The sequence below is a fragment of the Parasteatoda tepidariorum genome, chromosome 6 (genome assembly GCF_043381705.1).
Source record: "Parasteatoda tepidariorum isolate YZ-2023 chromosome 6, CAS_Ptep_4.0, whole genome shotgun sequence".
NCBI lineage: Eukaryota > Metazoa > Arthropoda > Arachnida > Araneae > Theridiidae > Parasteatoda > Parasteatoda tepidariorum.
This window is the reverse complement of record NC_092209.1, coordinates 6,830,591-6,855,644: the sequence shown is the minus strand read 5'-3', so window position 1 is coordinate 6,855,644 and position 25,054 is coordinate 6,830,591. Positions and strand designations below refer to the sequence as shown.

The window sequence follows — 25,054 nt, the reverse complement described above, 5'->3', positions numbered from 1 at the left end:
AAAATAATATTAATGGAATACAAACACCTACAACTCAGACATTATTTAGTGCCATAATTAGAGCAAGATATTGATAACCTAAAAATTCTTAAGAAATTTCCTTTAATTCCCCCAAAAGACCCTAAAAATATAAAAGATTCTATTAAAAGGAAAAATATTGTGTTTAAAAATTATTAAAATCATATTTTATATTAGTTTTTTTAGAAAACAAATTCTAAATGCTAACTTGGTATTTATAAACATATAATTCATGAATAAAATAAAATTAAAATAAATAACTGATAAAATTAAGTATGAATTTATTAATTTTTAATTAAAATTTTCAAGAAGATCAGAATTGCATTGTGTTATAAAAGGAATTTTAATATTCTTCAAATTGTAAGATGACTGTGATTCAACATTAACACTTATTATTGGAGATTATTTAAAGTAGCATGATTCAATTCAAAATTTATTCTAATTAATAGAGATATAAAAATTAACTCACAAGCAAAATACACTCGGAAAAAATCAAATATTATATAAAAAATTCTTATTAATATTATTATTAATAATATTATCATTAATAAAAAATTATTAAAAAAGAAAAAAAACTTTAAAAAAACGAGAATAATGACTTATAAAAAAAATAACAAATAAGTAAAAATTCATTTATCATCAACATCCTGGCCCTGGTCATAATGTTAATAGAATATAGCTCAAAATAAACAAATAAAAAACCTTAAAAAATACGCTAAAAATTGTATAATAAAATGTAATCATAAATAGATTAAATTTATACAAGGTTTAGTGTATTTTACAATTGTAATTATAGATGGTACGTTTATTGAATTATATAGAGCCAGATAGCACTTAACTTTAAAAAAAATTTTATAATCTAATAAATAAAACCACATATAAAAAATTATAAAATCTTAATAAATCAAATAATAAAAATAAAAAGTATTATAGATCCCTCTCTCATTTCAATAATTTCATTATCAAAGGGTATGTTTGATCGAGAAGTTATTACGCTGTAACTACAGATGAGCTAACAACCAGAAAAGCATGTTTCAGTACTTATCTGTGAAACTTTATTTTCAAAGAATATAACAAATTTATCAATGACACTTTTTTGTTTGAAAATTGTAGTCCCTCATTTTGTGAAAAGTGTCTTTTGTGGTTTATTGAGTTAAACTGTTGCCTTCACAGTTCTCTCGACTTATATTATTTAACAAAAATGGTATCCCTGAACAAGCATCTTTTTTTAAAGCATTTTCCACATATGAAGCATTATTTTAGAGGATAGTCGTATGTATATGTCAATATAGAAAAAAGTTACGCTGTTGCCAGTTTTTCTGTTACTTAAAATGTTTTTTAAGTAAAGCATCACTTTTTTAAAATCGATGTAATTTTTTTTAGCTATGAGTTAATATTTGCAGCATTTCGTGCTTGCAGAATGCAATGACCACAAGGGTCACTACATTTTTTCTTACAGTGAAGAAAATGCCTTACCACTGAAACAGTATCACTTCTTATAGCGGAATTGTACTGAAGTTCAGATCTCAAGTGCTCCCTGGATACCAAGAGTGGAGATTTAGCAGCTATTTCTTTTAGTTGCTCAAACCATTCTTGAGGCCATAGACCTTCACAAAAAACAGTTTTAAGTAATTAAAAAATTAATTAAATAAAGTTACAAAAATTTAAAACAATGATGTGATCAATACAAACGAGTAGTTAAGAGAAACATGCCTATGAAGTCAAAATTGAAGAAAAGTATTCCGGAGTCAGACTCTGACTCCAGTTAGATTAAATTTAGGCCCTGTATGCTAAAAATAAAAATCAAAGTTTTTGAGCTTTCTCATGAAGAATATACATACAAATGCTTATAATTAATAAAAAATATGACTCAAATAAATATTGTAACAACAATTTAAGCTATAATCTATCACAAATTTATTGAATCATATTTGAGCATTTTTAAGCCTAAGAAACCATTGAAAAATCGATATTAATAAATTAATACACTCCATTGTTTATTCATTTGCTGGTATAAGACTATTCTGGTGTCTAAGCTTTCAAAATGTTTCTCAAACTGATAAATAAAAATACCTGTTTCAGATGTGAAACCCATGACGACACAGTACAACCAAAAGTCACGGGACAATTTCAATAGCCTAGGTTTTGGACTGGAAATGGGTGGTAAACGTCGAAGGAGCTAGAAAAATTTAGAGATACAAAAATCAGCAAATATTTTAAATTTTTCGAAAGGTTTATAAAAATTATTAAAAATAGAAATAAGACAAAACAAAATTTCTCTATATTGAAGCTTTGTTTTCTTCTTTTTAAACACTCAAAGAAAATAAATTTAAATATTTAAAAAAAAAATTACAAGCAATGTAGCTATTCATTTACTTTAGTCATAGTTTCCAGCCCAATAATTACATAATAATTCGGCCACAATGCATAATTTTATTAAAGATATTAATAAATGCAAAAATTTAAAAATATAATTAACACATTGATAGCCACATTAGTCACTGGTGATTGATGCTGGGCTTTTTGTTTTGGCTGTGTCATTCAGCAATAACTGACAAAGCAAAATATGGTATCAAACTTAAAACTAAAACATTTTCAGTATTTTAAGTAATTACTGAAAATGTATTTCAAATTTACTTAATTTTTATTTATTACAAATCAAACATTCATTTATTTCAAATTATTAGTAACCTGCTTCCTATACCACAATACGAGCATTTCTGAGTAGTGCATGTGGACCGAGGGGCATTCCATTACAAATATGTGCGCTCAACATGCTAACTAGTATTATTTTTTCACCTTCTATTTTTGAAAACAATTATTCATTTTAAGTACTTATGCATTAATGTAAATGTACTCCATAATAAAGATTTGCAATGGATACTGAAAAATAATAGGTCATACTTCTTCCCTAAAACTGATGTTTCAAATTTGGGGTGATTAGTTAATACATTTCAAAATTAAAAATAAAAACAGTTGGATGATTCAAAAAAAATTTCATGACAGACGCAGTTATTAATTTATAAAACAATTGACTAATAACTCTGGCACTTCCCCGCTTGACTGTAAAAGTGATGGAAAAAACTTTTAAAGACATATTACTTCTATCGCTTTTCAATTTGAATGACATTACTTCTTTTGTTGGACATGTTTGTGTTCTGTCCAGCAAATGTTTTAGTTTGGGAAACAATAAAAATCTGCAGGTGCAATAACTGGAGAATATGAAGGATTATTGATTTTTGCCATCTTTATGTCAGATAAAAAAGTCTTCACTAGAAATGCAATCTAAAGCCAAGCATTGGGGAACAAAAAAAAAGGCAAATCCTTTCTGTTGAAGAGGAAAGGCTTCAAAATGAGATAGAGATTGTTTCTTTATGAGAAATTCAGATTGTTCTCTCATTGAGAATTGTTTATCAAAGTTGGACTTGAATTTCTGAGACAGATGGAAAAAAAAATCCCACTGAGTAAGACCTGATTTTACACAGAATATAACGTCTGGCTTCATTTGTACCACAATGGCTCCCACATTGCTTTGTTCATAAAGCATGTTTTTACAAACGAATAATAGTCTCACAACTTTGTACACACAAGCTTCTAATTTTTTTCTGAAAAAATTGCTTGAGGGAACAAAGTTTGAAACCAATGATAAAACAAGAAAATGACTATGAACTTGACAAGAAAATGACAACAGTTCTTTCTGAAACTTTTACAGCCGAGCCCAGAAGACAATAATTTTAAAAGGAATTTCACTTTACAGGAAAACCTAAATTAAAGTACTAAAGAAAGTGATTAGTGTATTAATGAAAAAATAATGTAAGCGGTAGAGTAAAAAATAAGATATTATAAGAGAATAAGAAAGATTAGAAAGAGAGAATAAAAAAAAAGGTTATTCAAAACCCGAAGCACCTTAAATAAACATAGCTCAAGCACCTTACTATTGCTATGAAGTAAAGATTACCAGTGGTATAGTGATAAAAAAATTTCTACAAGAACACAATATGCTATATACAATTAATTTTGGAACTTTCACCCATATTTTCATTATACGTAAAGGCTTTTTCTTAGAAATAATACTTTTAATTATCCCCAGAGAAATTTTTTTGCTATATTTGGTGACTCATCACACCATAATTTGATGGGAAATGCATATCTAGATAGTAATTTAACTTTAAAAAAATTGTGGACTTAATATTTTTTTTTTAAATTTCAGAAATTTTTATATTCAATTTTTTAAGCTTATGCACACAGCATATCAGAAATTTGCGATCTTATCACCAAAAATAGGGGATTGACTTATACATTAGAGTACACAGGTCATATATTTAAAAATAGAAGTACAAGGTTATATAAAAAGCTACTTTCCTCACAATTGACTAATAATCCTAATTGAGCACAAGTGTTTTTAAACTTACTTAATACATTAGTAAAGTTTGCTTGCAGATTAGTAGTATTAAATGAAACTTACACTAAAACCTTTTTTTTCAATAAAAGAAGTTAAGATTATTAATTGAAAATCAGTAATGTAATTGCTAAAGTTCTGAAACCATGTTCCACCTTACTAAAAAGTACCAGAATATCATTCTTGCCTCATAACAACTCTAAAAATTACTACATAAAATGGGTTTGTAATATTCACATAAAAGTTTTCCTATCAATCCTAGAAATTAGTAATTGCAATCTAAACACAAAATGAACAACATGAATAGGATCAGTAGTAATGGAATTTTCAACTTACAACAGATATTACTGGAATAAGTACACCTAAGTTTCCAGCACTGCTTGATGCCTGTAAAAAATATAACAGTTATTCATTAAAGGAAATAAGAGTACATGTTAAATTTATGATATATTTATCAATAAAACCTACCTTGAAAGCAGCAGGTGCTCGCTCACTGGCTCTCTTTCCTTCTAAGCCCAGCTGAACAAAGAGTTCGAGCAAGCGCACAAGTAGCTCATTCTGTTCAGCCTCCCCTTCTAGATCAGCTGCTATATTAGCCAATGCATTAATCACTGACAATGATACATGCCTATTAATGAAAAGTTTACTTCTTTCTAACTAACAATAAATAATTTGACATATTCAAAATGAACTAATGCAAATAGAGAAACATTTGAGGAAGGATCTCATGAGTTTCTCCATTTATTTAAATGTGCTCTAGAGAGATTCAATTAAAGCAACCCCAAGTATTAGCTTTACGCGCAAGACTGGTAATTATTCGGGACATTTGAGTAACTCAGTTCCTTCTAAGATGCCCTATAAAAAGCTTAAAACAACTTAAATCAAGCTACTTTTCGGATAAATAATCATGACTATGCCAATGAACTTTTTTAACTGATCATTTATTTATGGAATACTACACTTGTTTGAAATATCGATGTAGGTAAAATTATAACGTAACCAAACTTTAAATATGTATCTAGAAGTTCTTTCTCTTCTTTATTAATAGCTGAAGGCGAAGATTAGAATAATTCAGAATACCATCATTACTTATCCTTGATGCGCATGTTTGATTATTTTATTTAAATGTTCAAATACAACTCTTTTCTTGTGTTCGAATTCTTTACTTTATCTATGAACTGATAAAATAATTGTTAATGCACATATTAATAGATGAATAAAGAGGTAGGAATATATATTTTAAGTAGTGACACACTTTTTTTTAAAAAAGCACCCAGATATTCAGAAGTCCTGGGTCCTAAGAACCCACAAAATCACTGTAATCACACTAACCTGTAGCCCTGCTTCCTACTATCAACGCTTCCAACATTATAGGCAGAACTTGATTCTACAGTGATCATGGTGAACATTTTCATCACTTCTTCATGAACGTGAAGCTGAAAATATGTTAACTTTTTAACTGTCAAGTTATTTTGATAATTTGGGTACATAAATTGTCAATTTCTCTATTGCAAAAATCAAATATTCAGCACAAAATAAAATATACTTAGTAACTAAAAATAGATATTTTGAATTTCATGCACAAAAATTTTAAGGCTTTGTAGCCATTGCATATTTGCTTCAGGCAGTTGCCCCTCAGCGTGGCAGTGGTAAAGTTCGCTTATATTATAGCATTATTTTCTAAAAATTAAAAAAAAATAATTTCACTACATTCTGAAAAAAAATTATCTATATAACGTTTCAAAGAACTGGATGCCGTTCTGAAACAAAAACTTTTGTGCACTTTGAACATAAACCCCTATCCTTTGAAACCTTTTAAAGTAAAGTGCTCTCATCCACTGTTCTAAATTGCGTCTAAATTAACTTTTCCGGAGATAGATTTGGTTTTGACAAAGACATGAAGACTAAATAAATTTCTTCCGGTGTATATTCAGGTATATCAATACGATGCATTTAAAAAAAGTTACCCTGAGTAATACTCGGGCATTAAAAGGTTACAGATTTTAAAAAATAAAAAGCATTGTGGGCTAAAGAGAGAATAAATGACTGAAACAAAACTTACGTCTCCTTTGGCTATGACCATGCAGCCTAGCTGATCCACAATGAGAGAGTCTAACCTAGAAGGTGGCTGACAAAACCTCTGCTGGAAGAACTGCAGAATGGATTCCATGGTGCGAGGAGTGCTTTTCAATGCCACGGCTACGTGTCCAAGAGCAACAATTGTGTTGGTTGACACCAGCGTGGACTCCCTGCAAATTTTCACACAAACTTTTACTAACAGATCACCACAAAGGAAATGATTAAGCAGACATGGATAATATACTCAAACGTGTGAACACCGTTCAAGGAAAATTTGCTAGTATTTACTCATTATTAAAATAAGAAGAAAAAAAAAAGCTTTAAAATATAATGATGTTATATGCATGTATGCATCACTTTTTACTTAAAATGGTAATATCAATATGTAATTTATCTGTAATATTTGTCAGTGATAAGACATGGTGAAACAATTTAGTTTTAATTCTCTTTATTTTCATACTATTGTATATTGTAAAATAAGTAGCGCAAGAGAACAAGATTAATTAATGTAGAAAATTTTAAAAATGATTCTTATAAAAATATCTATTACATGTTTGCATTGAAATGCCTCTGAGTGAACATTTATCAAAAAGAAAGTCAAGCAAAAGGATAAGTAAGGTAAATCCAAAACTAGTTTTACATTTATCTATTCCTAAAACTGCTATCTTTAAAAAAAATGTAAGCTGATATGTATAATAATCAATACAGTCTTTTAAAATGAAAACATTTTTTAAAAGTGATTCTTGAACAAATGCTGTCAAAAGTAAGTAACGATTAAAGTGTTTAAACTAGTTACAAAAGTTAATAAATTGCCAGAGGATAGTTTTTTAATTGAGAATTTATGTTGCAAAAAGTGTTCCATTTTATCTAAGTCCGAAATTAAGTAAGACAGGAAGTAAAACTATGAAGGGTTGCCCAAGCAGCAGAGATAGAGATTTAAACAGCAGAGATAGTAGAGCCAACATTCAGGATTATAGAACAGGGTAGGAGGAGTGCAGCACAGTTTGAATATAATTAACTAGCTGAATACTTGTGCTTTGTACAGGGTGAAAAAGTAAAAAATCAATTAATCTGTTTTGATCAACAAACTCACTGCACAAAACAGAAAAACATCTACTGACACAATAAACAGAGCTTTAGCAATTCATTATATTTTATTTATAACTATTTTTTGCTCTTCTCAGTGGTTTTACATTACAAGATTAAGCAAAACACGCCATAATGCTGTTGATTGAGGTCAACTCATAATAGTAAAAATTTTCTCTGGTACTTATTCTTTTCACGAGTCTCTAAAATGCCAATTACCACAGTACCTAAAATAGGTAATTTGGTATGCCTTGAAACGAAACCAATAACTATACAGCCAGTATTACCTATAATCAAAATTATTAAAACACTATAGATATGAGTAATAGTATCCAGTTCGCACGAGATCAATTAAAGATGAGTACATTCAGAGCAGAACAGAATTTAGAAGTATGACCTTTAGTGGCAAAAGAAAAGAGCAATTATCATGCGGTGGTAGCTGCTTATTACAAGAACTGTCTAGGACAAATGGTGTAGAGATTATCCTGAATGGTGGACACCACCATACCAATACAAATAATTGGCACAATTATCGTTATTTGAATCAAAGTAGGCATCAAAGTTGATCATCCATCAAAGAAGACTGCATCAAATCAAAGTTAGCAACAATTACAAATATAGGGAACTTTTTATACATTTATTTAATTTTAAAAACAACAACTTCTCTTTTTTTCCTAATAAAAATACAGGGCAGATTAACACAAGGCAGCATTAAAAGAAACAAGAATTCGGTCGAATGAAGACGTAAAAAGGAAAAGCAGCGCAGATTATGAAAGAGCTCACAGAAGAAGATTTCTAATAATGTTTCAAACAATGAAAAATTCGCATGGAGGGATAGAGCAGGGATATATATTGAAAGTGATACTAAATAAAAATGTTTAATTTCAAAATATATTGTTTTAAGGCACTCTCATTATTTAATAGAAAAAATTTGCAAGTAGTCCATACTCGACATAATGCACATTGTTGTGTTTAGATAGAAATCCTAATGAGAGATAGCTATGTTGTAATTGGAATTCGATATAACCTTATAGCAAAATTCCACTTTTTTTTACTAAACCGAATTTTACATTTTATATTCCTTTCAAAATATTTAATGGCTGGTCTATCTTAAGAAAAACAAGTTTTAATATAGCACATCACTAATAATATTAAACTGATACAGCTATATAATAATCTAAAGAAGTATGCTCACATGTCACTCTTTTCAGCTTGATACAGTCTATTGGACACAGATGCTAGAAATGCCTGGACACAGTGGGCGTCATTTTTTAATCCAGCATTAAGAGCTCTGAAACAAAATAACTGGTTTATACGCTTTTCATTACAATAATATTAGCAAAATATATTATCAGAGCCGTCAGGGATGGCTGATCAATAGGAATTCTGCACCCGGCTCGCACCGACCACAGTACTGACGTAAAATATCCTTAGTGGTAGACGGATCATGGGTTAGAGTCTCCTTGCTGCCAGGTTAACCGTGCGAGGTTTTTCCCTCCATGTAATGCAAATGTGGGTTAGTTCCATCAAAAAGTCCTGCACAAAGGCAAATTTCTCCCGATACTAGATCGAGGAGTTCCTTTTTCTTCTGGATAGAGCTCAAAATTACAAGGCTACAGAGTTGAACATTACGGAGTCATAACCCCCAAATTGGGTCGATTGTTCAAAGAGGATTATAAAATAAAATCAAATATATAATCAGGATTAAGGTAAGACTTCATTTTTTTTTAAATCGGTAGCAAAGTTTGCTAGTGAGAAAAAATACTAATAGCAAAATCAGAGCTTATAAAAGCTCTGTTTCAAACAGTATGACAACACATTTTGTGAAGAAGAAAATTCAACATAATCATTACTGTGTGACTTAATACAATAAAACAATCACTGAATGGTAAATATTAAATATTTATACTCGTATAAAAGTTTAAATCCTCAAATGTGCCATTCTGAATGCGTTGGTAGTACTAACATATATAAAACATCAAGATTTTAAAAACAACGAGGAAATTGCTAGGTTGTAAATAAGAAAACTAACTGTAAGCACTGCCGAGAAAAAGATTTGAAAATAAGGTTGATTTATGGCGTCATAGTCGTAAAATGAGAGTATCAAAAAGGGGTAGATCAAAGGTGAAGTGTGTTGAAATGACATCACAATAAAAAATATTAAAAAAACCACATGAAGAAGGCTGCAAAAATGAAAAAAGAACTGGCTGTGAAAGTGATTGAAAAACGATTCAGATTGTAGGTGAAATAGTCAATAATAAAAAAAATCGGAATTTAAAAAACCATGTTCAAATCGATAAATAATGACCAAAAAATTATCGGAAAATTAGGTGGATTTTCAACAGAATCATATCAAATTGAATATTTAAAAAGATTATTACTAAAGTCTAAAAACTTAAGTACTGACATAACACTGCAGAAGTAAAATATCCTCAGTGGTAAAAAAAAAAGTCCTTCTTGAAGGCAAATTTCGCCCAATACTCATTCCAGGAAGTTCCTTTGTCTTCTGGATTGGGTTCAAAATTACAAGGCTACGGAGTTGAACATTACTAGTCATAAACCAAAATAAATATTGGATCAGCTGTTTAATGACAGTTATGAAATAAAAAAAATAAAACAATAAACGGATTAGTTGATAAAATCAATCATCAATCACATCAGAAACAAAGATACAAACAGTATAAAATATTATCATATCTATGTAATGCCTATTAACTGCTTTCGTGCCTTAGTAATAATACATATAAAAACATACCTGCATAAGTTTTCAATTGCAGTGTCTCTTAAGTTCTCAAATGCAGTTCCAGAGCTGGTAGTAGTTGCGGCATAAACAGTGGTAGGTGCATCTGAGGTAACCATAATATTTAGGTTTGCAGTTCGAACATGATGATCTGACTGCTTGTTAAGTCTCAACAGTATTGGGGAAGGGTTCACCAGAAAATCACGAAGAGCATCTATACAGGTGTGAGATATGCTGGGAAACTTTTCTGCTAACTGTCCTAATCCCTGCATACACAAGAAAAGAAAATAAGTTGATATTTTTAAATAAAACAGGCTTAGCTCCAATCACAAATGGAAAAAAAATATATAAACATATAATTTGAAACTAACAATTACTGAAATTAATATTTATAATAACTTTATATTATCTCTTTTCAAGTATTTGATGAAAATTTTTACGGAGCGTAAATTGGAGTCACAGTTGGAGTTAAACCTTTAAACTACCACATCTCTGTTTCAATTGCCACTTTAAATGGTTATTTCAATCCCTGAATCTGGCATAAATTACCGTTTGTCAACTTGTGACGAGTGGGAAGTGAATTAGGCTTTTTTAGAGCATTGATTTCTTAAAAACATCTACTCGCATTCTCATTTGGTGCTCAATTTCAGGTGCTTAGTGGGACTAATGCACAAGTGTGATGTTCTGTTACTTTTTAGTGTGGAAGAATATGGTTCTGGAACATTAATGAACTGAAAGAAAATATGTTGATAATTAAAATAAAACATATTTAGCTTCATTCGTAAATGGAAAATAAATAAACACACGTAATTTGAAATTAGCAATTACTGAAATTAACATTTACATCAATTTTTACATTAATACTTTTCAAGCATTTGATGAAATTTTTAAAGAATGTAGATTGGAGCCACAGTCGGAGTTAAACCCTTAAATTATGATATTTCACTATTGCTAATTTTAACTTTATAGTCTAATTTTTTTTTATTTTAAAAATATTTAGTATAATCTTTTTGTAATACTAACAAGTTTAATGCTGACTTTGCTAATGCGCTAAGTTTGAAAGCAATCATGCTAAATAAAGAAAAAACGTTAAGTGCAAAATTAGCCATCTAGATTACTCTACATTTATATTTTTATACTGCAATTATGATATTTTATACCTTCAAAGCTGTTTCTAGGAATATGGGTTGATAAAGAAAAAACTTCAGTATATAAAAATATTCAAAATTATTTAAAACAGTTTGATGTATAAACTTTATGAATAAATAATTCACAAATATGTGAGCTTCAATAGACTTAAGTTTCAAGAAAAAAGTGAAAATAAAAATGCGAATAAAAATACTTAGAACTGACAACGTGAATTTGACATAGCCTCTAAATTTTTTTGTTACGAATGTTTGTTTGCCTTCTAACTAAGGTGATCTCCAAAGTAAGGAAGGTTCAATAGGTTCTAATACGTTAATAATAAACAAGCTCTGCTTTGTGTTTGCTTTAGAAAGGGAAAACCTTTTCACATACTTCAGAATCAGTTTTGTTCTATATTCAGGGCAAAAATAAAGCCCTTATGAGGAAAATATTTAAGTTTTGGATTAAAGCTCGGCAATCAGATAATTTAGCTACGTCACAAAATGAAAATTTGACTAGTTGTCCATTGTTGAATAAATGAAGATAAAGATTATAGAAGAGGTCAAAATAAAATAATGTTAAGAAAGTTTAAGTAAAAATATTTTAACTTCAGATAATTTGATAACTATAGACCAAAAATTATCTCAGAAAATTTTAGATTTCACCCTCTCTCCTCTCAATGTAGTTATTTTATTCCTGAAAAAAAAATTTAGCATTATAATACTATTCCCTTTATAAGAGTACATAGACATGTGGCTCAGATTTATTTGATATTGGATCATGAAGGATTAGCAAGAGGCAAATATAAATCATTTTAACCCACACACAAAAGGTTATGTTAAAAGGTTAAATGATGCATTGATAATTTCCTAAAAATTTAATGATATTTTGTTTTACTCACTTTTAAAAAATTTTGCTTTAGTTTAGTATATCAGAAAAAAATAATTATCAAAAAAACGTAAATGTTAAAAAATATGTAAAACTTAAAAATTTTAAGAGAAAAAAGTAGTACTTACTTCCAAACAAACCATTAACAATGGCATATGGGCTAGAGCTATTTTAGCAGAATGAGAGGAATGGATTTTTTCTTGAAGACGCATACACAGACTATCAGCCCCTGATCAACAAAAAAACTAACTTAATGATTTTTTTAATAATTTCAAATAGAAGAGAGAATAAATTTCATTTCCTCAATAAATAGTGTTAAAACACATGTTGGTACATTAAGACGCTCAATACAATGACCTGTGTTTAAAACAAAAACTGATAAAACTAGGCTGCTATATCATCTTTTTTTCATACTATGCCCATCATCAGGATCTCTGCCATTAGTCAAAGAGCAGCTCAGAAGAAGAAGAACAAAAGTCAGAATAGAGGTTAGCTCAGTGTTTCCCAACCTTTTCTGTACCCTGCCCCACCTAAGCCTTTCTAAAATTCTTATGTCCCCCTATGTAACATATACATAATTTTTAATATTAAAAAAATCGAATTGTTCACTTAAGAAACTTAGGAAATTGTTAGCGAAACAAAGTAAGTAAATTTTCAGAACATTTGTGTTATATCTAGCTGATTTTTTTTTACCAATAAAATCATTTACAGCACTAAATCCACATTCAGCTAAATATGAAGATGGAATTGGTAACAATAGTTTTCTTGCACATTTGATTGAATTTGGGTATTTGTATTCTGCTTCCTCTAGAAGCCATGCCATCACTCCTTTCATATTAAATAAGGTTTTAACTGGCTCATCATTTTGCATTTCTGCAAGTTCTTCTTGATATATTTCATATATCAGACAAATCCACTAACAAGGACTACAACATCCATGTTGGAAAATAAATTTGTTTTAAATCAGAATATCTTTCTTTTAAATCAGCCGATAGAATTTTCAGATGATAGACAATAACAAGTAAAGGGGTATCATTTACTTCACATTTTTGGAGCCAATGAAACTGTTCAAAGTTTTTGTTGTTAATATATTTCTGACATAACTCAATAAGGGTAATGAAGCCATATATCTTCGCTTTTGCATCAACAAGGTTTTATTTGTTCCTTGAAGTTTCTTATTTAATATATTCAGTTTTTCAAAGATATTGACTAAATAACTCACAAATGCTTTACCATCGACTGTAAACAGATACTTCATTTCAGGTTTGTCACTTAAAAAATCCCTCAGTCACATAATATTTATTGACCGCAATTATTTAAGAATTTGCTTTTTTCTTTCGATTTTGTCACCGAAATCTCGCATTGCATTTAAATGGCCCAGAGCAAAAGGTTTAAACTCATGTCGAGTCCATTTTTGAATTGCCCCCCTTTGCAATTAAATTGCCCCCCGGTGGGGCATGGGCCCCACGTTGGGGAAACAGTGGGTTAGCTGCTATAGAGTTGTCGTTAAAAAAACTCAAACATAATGGGGAAATTGTAGAGGTAGTCACCATCCATATCACCTTGGGGGAACAGAGAGCAGTTCTTTACTTCAATTCAATACAGGTGTTTTAGAGTAGTGATGTCAAATTCTTCTACTGGCACGACAGCCCTTTGTGGGCCAGAGCCTTTCCTAGAATCTTCCTCTTTTCATTGCGATTGTTCTCCAGTTAGTAACTCTCAGGATTTAAAAATCCTCTTCCACACAATCAAGCCATCAAATCTTAGGCCTAACTTTAGTTCCCATAAGTTTGTAATTGAAGTCATGTCAAATAATCAAACAAAAGCAAGCAATTCAGACCAACAGACCAAAACAAGGAAAAAAATTTATTCAGCGTGGCATTCCACCTCGTATCTACAACTATGTCTTGATGTAAGGAGATTTTGTTATCTTACAACTTACCCGTATCATGAGTACAAAAAATACATAACTCATACAAACTGGACTAATTTTCATGAAAACATTACTCTTCAATACACTTCCTTAAAAAAGTTCAATTTCTGTTTGATTTGTATGGCGTTACAGTGTTTATGAATAGCCATTTTGGCTAAATAACGTATGACCATAGAAATGCAAAGTCTAAGCAAAAAAGAGTGAATAAAAATTTAAAACAAGGAAAATATAATTAACAAATTAATTGAACTCTTTATGAAGAAATTTTAAAAGGTTATGAATCCATACAGAAAACTTGGTATTTCCCACAAGAACACACTTTTAATTCTCAATAATGAAAAAGTATTCGATATTTAAACCATCTTTTTGATCATAGATAATGCCCAGGAACACCTAGGCGTTATTAACTCCCGAAACTCTTCCTTCATTTATGGAGAATTTAATGTAATTTTTACGTGTGTTGAGCAATAACAGAAAAGAAATATATAAAAAATAGTGATATGAATCATCTCTTTGAGACTTTTACTGCCCATTGATATCAGTGTCAATGCAAAAAGTTTGTTTTGAAAGTACAAATCTGTGACATCGAGTCACAGGCTAATTTATAAAATCCTGATCCAATTTATAAAATCCTGATACAATTCATACATCGCCCCTTAAACCTTAGTGCAATAGGGACATTCTCCACCAGAAATTCCATTCTCACCTCTTTTCACGAAAGCGGCTTCTTTGATCTCGCACGTGAAGGGTGCGAGTGCATGAATTTTCATAACCGTGGCCGAGATCAAGTTTTAAAAAAACTTTCACTTTAATTTCGAAAAATAGGTAATAACACCTCAATTTTCAAAAATAGGTAATTATACTTCAACTTTCTAGATGTGTATAAATACCGTGAGCGATTAACGCTCATCAGCATTCGAGTTTACCTTTCTCACCTGAGGTCGGAGTTTAATTTTAACATGGCGTCATCAACGCCAATTTTAGTCTTTCTATCAAATTGGCATCTGCCTTAAGTTTTACAAATGAATTTTATCTTTTTCATTTTAAATTTGACATAGTAAATTTGCTGCCCTGAAGAATATGGAAGATCTGTCGTCATCACCATTTATGCGTTTAATTTAACTCTGCATCTGTTGTTTATTTATACACCATGGGAGTTTGCTATCATCGGCTTTACCATCTTGATATCCACTATGAAGGGGTTGACGCCATCATTCCCCCCAAGATATGATTCAGAATGACTTCATATCCAGTGATTCTTTCTCTGAGTCATGTGCCATGATGGCCGGTGTTTTCAGTGAATCCCAGCTCTTGCGGACATAGAATAGATATTCAATTATGTGCGGTTTGTTTTGAATTCTCCTGCCGAAAATTCCCCATCAAAATTTGACCAACTCTCCATGATTCTGAATTTGCCATAAGTTGATTTCTGCTGATGTCCCGACGTCAGAAAACCATGAAATAAAAGTGAACTTCCATTTATTTGAACACTGGACTTTTTATTTTAGTTTGCCTTTTTTTACAGTAGTGTTCTTAAAAATAGTTGAGATGTTATCTTCACTTCAAAATTAAAGGTATGTGGTAATTCTCATCCCTGTTTTCTTTTAGATTGTATTTTTGTCAGTTGTTACAAGGGTTACATTTTTCGGAACACATTCGCCTTGTTGCGAACCACTATACGTTTTATTAATTCTTCTATATTTTTTTCTGGACACCCAGTTATTTTTCTCTTTAATATTTTTTTATTTTTTTACAATACCCAGCATCTACACCACAAAATCGCTTTACATCGGAGAGTAATTTTCTTCAAATTGCAAAAATCAAATAACATTTAGATCACTAAATTGGAATGAGCGATTCAGTTGGAACGTTCCACCATTAGAGTTAAAATAACCCTGTGTCCATGGAATAGCATATAAAACTTCATGGATCAGTCATTATAAGGGAAGGGTTGCAGTAATGGGAGTCATACTAAAGAGTGTAGACTGCAATATTTTAGCAAATATTCAACGCTAATTTATAAATTATCAAGCTGATATGAAATGCTAAAAAAGAAACTGAGTGTCAATTCATGAGAAGATATTTATTAACTGTCATTAAAGAGGTAAAAAAATTTACAACTTTGATCAAGCATTATGAATCTGATAAAATTGATATTCTTGTAAACTGAATTACAACAGTACTGAATTTAACAGAGATTGTTTTTAAATGAGGGAATTGTAAGAGATGCTTATTTTTCATAGCAGATTCTAATTTTAAAGCCCTTAGATTTTGATAGTTTTGTGACATAATGCATTGTATGTCAGAATATAACAAATTTTTCAAAAAAATATAAAAATTCAAAATCGAAATGACAAAAAGTTTTTTGACAGGATTTTCTTTCCGAAATTTCCAAGATGATTTCAAGACACCAGGACACCAAGATTATGAGCAAATAAATTCTTATCTCATTTATCTTTAGTAAAATTGCAGAATTTCTACAGAAGCTAGACATTTATTTTTTAATGTTAAATAAATTTATTAAAAGGACAAATTTAAATTCAATTAAAATTTTTTACAAGAAAATAATTAATTGTAAATGCGATTTTTTTTTTTATCAAAGTGAGTATGATCTAAACCAAAACTCAAATACATAGTTACTTTCCAAATATAAAATATACAATTTAGTGATAACATAAATACCACAAGAATAAATACTAAATGCTTTTAACAAATTATACAAAAGAAGAAATCTGTGATTAAACATATATACATATATGTAAGTTTTATTTTAAAAAAAAATTAATTGCTATTATAACTCAGAAGGAAATCTAAAGAAAATTTTTAAATGGATTGTAGTGCTACCAATTATTTATTTATTTATTTTGACTGCGCACATTAAAAGCCAAACAAATTGTTAGTATCGAGAAAAAAAAAACTGAACTGCATGAACACTAAATTTGGTGTATTTTGTTGAACTTAAAGCATTATTTATGTGTTCAAAATATTAAAAAGATGAAATTAATAGAGCATTTTTACCTATATCATCAGCTATTGCCCAGACTAGGAGATCCACACAAGCAGCATTTGTTTGTACATTCACTTTGAACCTGTTGACAACTGTAAAATTTGATTCCTTGTCTTCTCTTTCACTGGCATCATGCTGCCTAGTTTGAAGCTCTGTTTGTCCAGATAAAAACAAGCCTTTTACAAATTCTTGCACATCTTTTGTAAATGGTGGAGGAAGATCTGAAATTTAAAAAACAATAATAGATTAATCTTACTTGCTAAAAAAAAACATTTTAAAATGATACTTCTTTCTCATTTCCTACTTAAGAGATACGAGCTAGAAATTAAAGATGTTAGGATAATATAATTATGGACAATATAGCTTGAAAAGAAAATAAATATGAAAACAATTCTAATTTATCCTTGACACTATCTGAGCACCATTTAGCTTAGCTAGCATGTAACAAATTTGACTAAAAAGGATTCTAAAAACCTCAAAATTTTACGAGCTACATTTTATTAGAGCAGGAGCATAAACTGGTTTCATTGTTTGATAATTTTTCTTTATTAATAAAAAGTATTCTGCTAAAAAAGATGCAATTTTAAGATTATAAGATTTTTGTTCAAATCAATACTTGTCTTATTTAACCCTGGAATAATTTAGATTCTGCTGCAATTAATACAAACACTGCTTTTTATCTAATTTTATATGTTTAACAACACGTAAAAGAAATTTAATTTTAAAACCATTAAAATAATTTCCTTACTTGTCTGAGGTTGAAGTAGTTCTCGTAATAAACAGACAAGAACTAAATTTAATGTCTCACTAAAACTTTTATAGGGGAATATCTTCAACTGGCCAGACTGTAAAAGAAACACAGAGCTTATTATTTATAGAAATTCAGATAAAACAAAAGTCCAAACAGAATCAATGGAAGATAAAAAGTATCGTACCGAGTATACTTCATTGGCCTGACAGTCCAAAAAGCTCAGCATATCGGTAGTAAGTAACTTCTTAGCCTAAAAAATAAACATTGTTAGCTGAAAATTTTTTAAACACAAGAGCCATTAATAGTTAGAGAACTTTATAACACTAAGAACTTTTTAAAAAATTGTCATAACTGGCTAAAGTTAAAATCAATTCCTTGTGAGAAGTTTTTAATATAAAGTAGACTATAGTAAAAGTCAGTTATAACAAAAACTTAAAACATTAGATGAAATTGTTGCTATAATAAGTTTAAAGCTACTAAAATAAAAACCCAATAAAATTTTAACTGTTTTTTATTTATTAGTGAAATAATTCTGTTTTGAATAAAAAAAACATAAATTTTTAAACCTTATAGGTTCTAAGTGAGAAAGTTGAGATGTAGTATTTTGATAATAAATGTATTTAATAATAAATATATTTTTTCAAAATTACTTAAATGAAAATTTAATGACTCATTTAAAAGATAAAAGTTAACCTCTAAATTACATCTAGGAAACAAATTTATTCAAAGGACAGCGCCTAACAAAATAGAGATTGTAAAATAATAAAGAGTAAAAGTGACTTTGACCTGAATTTTCTGAAAAAATTTAATTAGAAAAATTCTGTTAAGATTCAAGAAATTCAGACATTTCTGAAGAAAATGATGCAAGAAAAGAGACCAGAATTCACCCCAGGTAAATACACATATTTAACATTAAAATAAACTAAAAGATGAAATAGACACATTTACAATTTTTTTATTCTGAATAAAAAGATTAATATTGTAAAAAGGAAATAAGATGGAATGATGTACGCTTTTACGCTTTTTGAATGATGCACTTACTGAAACAATATATTGGCACTATAAAAAAATGCAAATTGCCAATATAATCATGTTCAGAGATTTAAAGAATTATAAAACTGAAGAAAATTTAATAACTTTGGTTCTTTTAGTCCTATAAGTTTTCTTTCGATTTTATTCAATTTAACATTAAAAAAAAAAAAAGAAATAATACCTAAATTGCCCTGAAAGTGATTTCAGAGGCATTTATAGGTATAATGAAAACATGTTCTTCATGCTTGCTAAATTCCTCACAACTTCTGAGTCCTATGGATTTGAGTTTCCTATCATTTGATTGAGCATAAAAAGATTTATAAAAAACAATACCTTTACTTGTTTATACAGTGAAATTTAAATTTTACCCTCTTTTGATTCCGTCTACTCCTCAGTTAATTCAAAATGGCAGCTAAAAATCTCCTCTAAGAAGAAGGCAAAATTTCAGGTGTACATCCATATTGAGCCCAAAGCCACAACTTTTTAAGCAGTACACCAATAATTAAATAATTTATAATTTCTGAACCCAACTACTTAAAAACTGCCCTTCTAACTTTTCAATTGATTTTAAAATAGGAATAAAAACTAATTAAACAATGGTGCATACCATGGCTAACACTACTTGAAGATGAGCCACAGTAAAGAGTAGTGGGTGTTCTTCATCATTCATCATTCCCAAAGCAGGCAGCTTGCCAAAACTGGATCCAAACTTGTAGAAGTAATAGCTTGTTGGGTCATAGGTCAGGGAAGACTGGCTGTACAAAGAAGCTCTTTTGCTTGAAAATCCACTGCTACTCACAAAACTATTCAAATCAGCTCCAGAATCCTGGCTGGTCAAGGCGGTGCTGGATGCATTCCTGGACACGGCGGACATGGACCGATGCAGTATCGGCCTGAAGTTGTGGAAAGTGCGCTGCTTAGAGCAATTTGGAGGAAAACCATAGAGGGACGATTTAGGCGAATCGGGTGACGTGGGTGTCGTTGCTGAGGGAGCAGGAAAAAGACGAAGGAAGAAGGGTGGGCCGGATTTACTGCCCCTTCCCATAGCTCTGGCTGTTCCAATCAGTACAGGTACTACTGACTTGCAAAGTGTAACTGAAATTAAAGGAATCAGATAATGTATCAAAAACATAGAGCTATCATTAGACACAAACAACACCACGTTTTTAAACACTATGCACTACTTGAAAATTTAACAAAACATATATTGGGTGCGTTCTGCCAAACAGAGCTTTTGCAACTCACTCTCAATTTCTTCAAATTCAGTTTGTTGTCTAACGATTGTTAATCATTAAACTGTTAATTTTTCAATTGATTCAATTCATGTTTTCATGTAACTTCATCATTCTCTATTTAATAAAAAATTTTATATCATTATTTTAAATATTTCTTTCAGAAAATTTAAACTACAATAAAAAAGTTAAAAATCTTAAAAGATAATAAGATACAATTCACATTCTACTGAATGTGAGTTGATCTTTCTACTTTAAATCACTACACATATTCTCACTTTCTAAATGAATATTTTAGATAAATTTTTATTTTGATAAAAAAAAAGTGTCAATTTTCTTTTTTGTAGCATTGGAAAACATTTTGTATTAAAAAGGAATTTTGTTTTCAAAACATCTGAATTCTACACAAAATCGTTTATTTACAACAAAAAGAGTAAGAAAGAATATCTCAATTCTTCTTTAAAAATGAAAACCGATTAAACTTTTCAGTTTGTTTTTAAACAGCATCATCAGAGCAGCTAGAAGCGGTATCCAAAAGCTCTGTGTTGGAGAACAGACCCAAAGTTATTATTTTCTATTCATACAAATTCATTATTCTAAACATCGTAATCAACATGAAAATTATAACAAAAAGCTCTATTATAATGCAATGATGTTAATGCTATAACTACTATAGTTTTGAGTGTAAAAACATCAATTATAATAGTAAAATTAAGGATATGAAATTTAATACAAAATTTATTTGTGCAGCACTCACACAAATAAGGCCTGATCACAAAAGAGAGAAATGAATGAGCACAATTATAATACAAAAATAACACAATTGTAGAATATATGAACTGAAATATAAATAATGACATCAAATAACATATTTTCTTTTAAATTTGATTTTTAAAAAAAAAATTTTAATTCAATTTTAAAAATTTATTTTTTAATACATACATACTATTTAACATATCTCACATATACTTGGTCTCCTATCAATAATGGTACAAGCATTAAGGGTATGTTGAGCTGATCAAAATGATAGAGAATTACACAGCTACCCATGACCGTCAATGAGAATTCATCCATATTATGAAAATATTGGTTGTCTGCTTTTGAACCAGCAATTGTAATAATCTAAAATATTTTAATTTTACATTCATTTTATGTTTTTTAATAATTATTGTTGAAAAATTGTATTCATATAAACAAACAAATAACTATTTCATTTTAATTTAATGATTTATGGAGTTAATGATATTACTCATGTGGTCTTTGAATCAGAACTTGTATTTATCTAAAATAGCTTAATTTTACATTAATTTCGTGTTTTTCAAATAATAATGGCCAAAAACTGATTCAGAAATAGCTGTTTTGTTGTAATTTAACAATTTGGGGATTAAATCAAGTTTTTAAAAAACAACAACATTCAATTACCATAAAACCGCTTATGCCGAATCTATTCCAAGAATAATTATTTGAAAACATAAAATTAAAATAATTTAGATAAATAAAAATACTTTATCCAAGGTACACGAAGAAATAGCTCATCAATGCCACAACCGATGAACACTCACGTTTCTGGTTATGGGTTGCTATGTAATTCTCCATTATTTTCATGTACCCAACACCATCTTAAGGCTTGAACCATTATTTACAGGACACTTTTCATATGTAAATGGCATAAAAATAAGCTTTTCTTTGAAATAGTTATCTAATTGATTTAGCTTTCCAAGTTTATTTGCATCTGTTGTAGAAAATTTTTGAAAGAAGAAAAAATAATACACATGCAAAGAAAACTGTTTTTAAGTGATTTATTATTTATAGTTCAAAAGAAAAGAAGAAAAAATACATTTTTTAAAACAGAAAAATTAAAAGTATAAAAAGAAAAATTTGTACTAACTAATTATTAAATTATTAATTATTAAGTCGGTTATTAATTTTCAAAATTACATTTTTAATTAGCAATCACATTTTGACTCTGAATTTTTAACAGTTTAAAGGATAACACATAGTACAGCTTTTATAAAAGACATAAAGAAACATGACACAAATACATAAGATAAAGTATATATACTTTTTGCAGCAAAAGTAGATTCTTTTTCCTTAAAGTTCCTGCAAAGGTTAGCTAAAGTGCCCAGCAAATCAACTTGTGCAGCAATAATCTAGTAAAACAAGCAACTGTGCTTAAAAACAGTACCAAGAATACATTCAACAAATTCAGCTTAAAATTTGAAAATAAATAAAAAAATAATGTCACAGTGTTCCCTGATGGTTTTGCTAACTTATGTATTTAAATTATTGGAATAACCATTAATTAATTTTTTTTTCTAGAAAAGTTGATTTATTTCCTGTTAATAATACCTCCCTATCCACTGCTAATATTGTATTGAATATTCAGGCACAATGAGTTATTTTTTTTACTAATAGAAAATTGTCCAATTTTATTTTATCTTCATGTCCTTGATGACTTGTGTCTTAAAAAGTGGCGTTAAACTGATTTTTTTGTTTCCCCATTTTGGATGTTGGTTTTGTTAATTTGTTTTATTACACTACGAGGTTCTTCTCAATGTGTTCAGGGTATAGTAAAGCTTTGCTGACTTTGGGTTGTTCACAAGGGTACGTTTGGATAACCATATTTAGTGACCTCAATTTTTTTGCACTTGATTAGTCAATTGTCTGTTAAGCGTCAATTCATTTTGGCTTATTAGAGGATAATTTTCGGTTCACACATAGATTCAGTCTTTTTCTAAACTAGCCACTGCTTGGTCGTGGTTCCTCTTCTGTTCGTTTTTTCCCCCCCAGAGGATAAAAGTGGCATCTTCACTGAATAAAGACTGTTTCTCATCTTACATAAATTCAACATTTTAAGGGTTTGTTTGACAGTACCAAGCCAAAGTCTTGTTATTAAATAATGAAGACAGACTTTTATTGAAACTTTTGTGCTATTGCAGAGGCATTCCTGCAGTGTCAGTCTATTACATGATAAACATTGTGTTTTGCCATGAATATGCAGAAAGCTTGCACATTTTTTCCTTATTACAATCTTCGATAACACTAATTTTCAATGTAAGAAATATTTTGCTATTATTAACACTCATATTTTGAGTGTTCATTTAGCAAAACAAAATTCATACTACCTATGGTTGGCCATTGATCAAAAGTTCCCATTAAAGGACATTCAGTTCCCTAAACATATGGAAGTTTTTCAGAATTAACTGTCTTTTAGAGGCGGTCATTAAGGGAGGTTTGACTGCATATTAAAACTGTTAATTTGTGTATTCCTTATCAATATAAAGATTAATAAATAATATTTTGATTTTAAAAGATTAAGTTATATTTGTTATAAGAAATTATTCATTATAAGAAATTTATGAAGGAAAACAGATAAAAGTACCTCATCTCGTATGTCTTCGCAAAGACATGCGATATCTGATAGCAGAGTGTTAATGCAAAAAGCAAATCTCTCACTAACAGGAATTCCTAAAAAAAAGAGAGAGCACTGAATGTTAACAGACAACATAACAACAAATTAACTCAACTTAACAACAAATTAAGTAATATAAGAATTTCTGACAAGACATCATCATAAATTTTCAGAAATCATCTTAAAGCATGAATAAAAGTTTAAAAATTATTTATTGGCAAATTGTATATTCTAAATAAAATTCACCAAAATAAATTGAAATGTCATAAGCTTTAAACCTGTTGGCATATGGCCTTGAACTGACCAAAACATATTCATAGATTTATTTAATAATTAAAAGATGAGTATTTTTATATACTTAAAGAAAATGGTACTTAAATGGTTATAAGGCTTTAAACAAGCATGTCCCACAAGTGGAAAACATAGATGAAATTTCTGTGATCATTTCACAGACCTATATCGTACCTCTACAGTAGTTTTTAAGCACTACTAAAAGAAAATAAAGACTTTCAAGCATACAAAAAAAGAAAAGAAAAAAACCATTTTTGCAACAGCATAATGTAATTTCTCTTTTCTAGAAATGTTTTTTGTTTAAATTTGCATTTAATTTCACATCATAAAATTTAATTAGCTTTAAAAGATGAGGAGTAAAGTAAATCATTGATAGCATAGCCTTTACACTCCGACAGCAACATGAAGTTGTATCGTCAAAAAGAGCTTTTTGAATAAGAGCCTCATACATATATTTTAAATACATTTTAATCTACTTATTTGTCTCGTTAAACTTTTCAATTTTTATATTTTTTCGCGCTTTCTTATATGACCTTTTCTACATTTGATGCAGATGTTTGCCCGGTCACTGGGAGAGGTTTTAATGGTCTCCCTTAAAGATTTTCTTCAACACAAAGTTTATGGAAAAAATTCTGTGCCTCCCAAAAGTGGTCGTAAATAGAGGTGAAGTTTTACTGTATTATCTATACAATTTATTATACAATTCATTATCTATACAATTAAGTTTGTTTTATATTAAGGAATAATTAAGTTAAATGGAAGTGATATAAAAAAATAAAAAATGAATTCATTCTGCTACGAATTTTTCTGAAAACTCAAAATAAGGACTTCCTTTACTTTTTGTTTCACAAAGCTAGTTTCACATGACGCCCAGTGCGCTGTCGTGCCACAGGTCCCTGGTTCGATCCTCGGGCCGGGCAAGGTTGACTCAGCCTTTCATCCCTTCAGTGGGTCGATAAATGAGTACCAAGCATGCTTGGGATCTAAACACTGGGGGTTCCGCGTTCGGCTGACCACCTGACCGGAACATCTGCTCCTGCACCCCAGAGTCCAAGGTCAAG

General features: G+C 29.6%; 1 protein-coding gene across 2 annotated transcripts in view; it reads right to left on the bottom strand.

The window, feature by feature from the left end:
- LOC107439252 (phosphatidylinositol 4-kinase III alpha) overlaps positions 1-25,054 on the bottom strand; it is a 67,998-nt gene that overhangs the window by 36,768 nt on the left and 6,176 nt on the right. The window contains exons 4-18 of one of the 2 annotated variants that reach the window (XM_016051775.3): positions 23,673-23,758; positions 22,353-22,440; positions 19,666-20,153; positions 18,211-18,276; positions 18,024-18,120; positions 17,287-17,496; positions 12,464-12,564; positions 10,338-10,588; positions 8,778-8,873; positions 6,480-6,666; positions 5,750-5,853; positions 4,886-5,045; positions 4,754-4,804; positions 2,092-2,197; positions 1,495-1,625 (exon numbers count right to left, since the gene is read on the bottom strand). In XM_016051775.3, coding sequence (XP_015907261.2) covers positions 1,495-1,625; positions 2,092-2,197; positions 4,754-4,804; positions 4,886-5,045; positions 5,750-5,853; positions 6,480-6,666; positions 8,778-8,873; positions 10,338-10,588; positions 12,464-12,564; positions 17,287-17,496; positions 18,024-18,120; positions 18,211-18,276; positions 19,666-20,153; positions 22,353-22,440; positions 23,673-23,758 — 2,222 coding nt within the window. The remainder of the gene's footprint in view (positions 1-1,494; positions 1,626-2,091; positions 2,198-4,753; positions 4,805-4,885; positions 5,046-5,749; positions 5,854-6,479; positions 6,667-8,777; positions 8,874-10,337; positions 10,589-12,463; positions 12,565-17,286; positions 17,497-18,023; positions 18,121-18,210; positions 18,277-19,665; positions 20,154-22,352; positions 22,441-23,672; positions 23,759-25,054) is intronic. The other variant, XM_043043516.2, reaches the window with a different exon arrangement.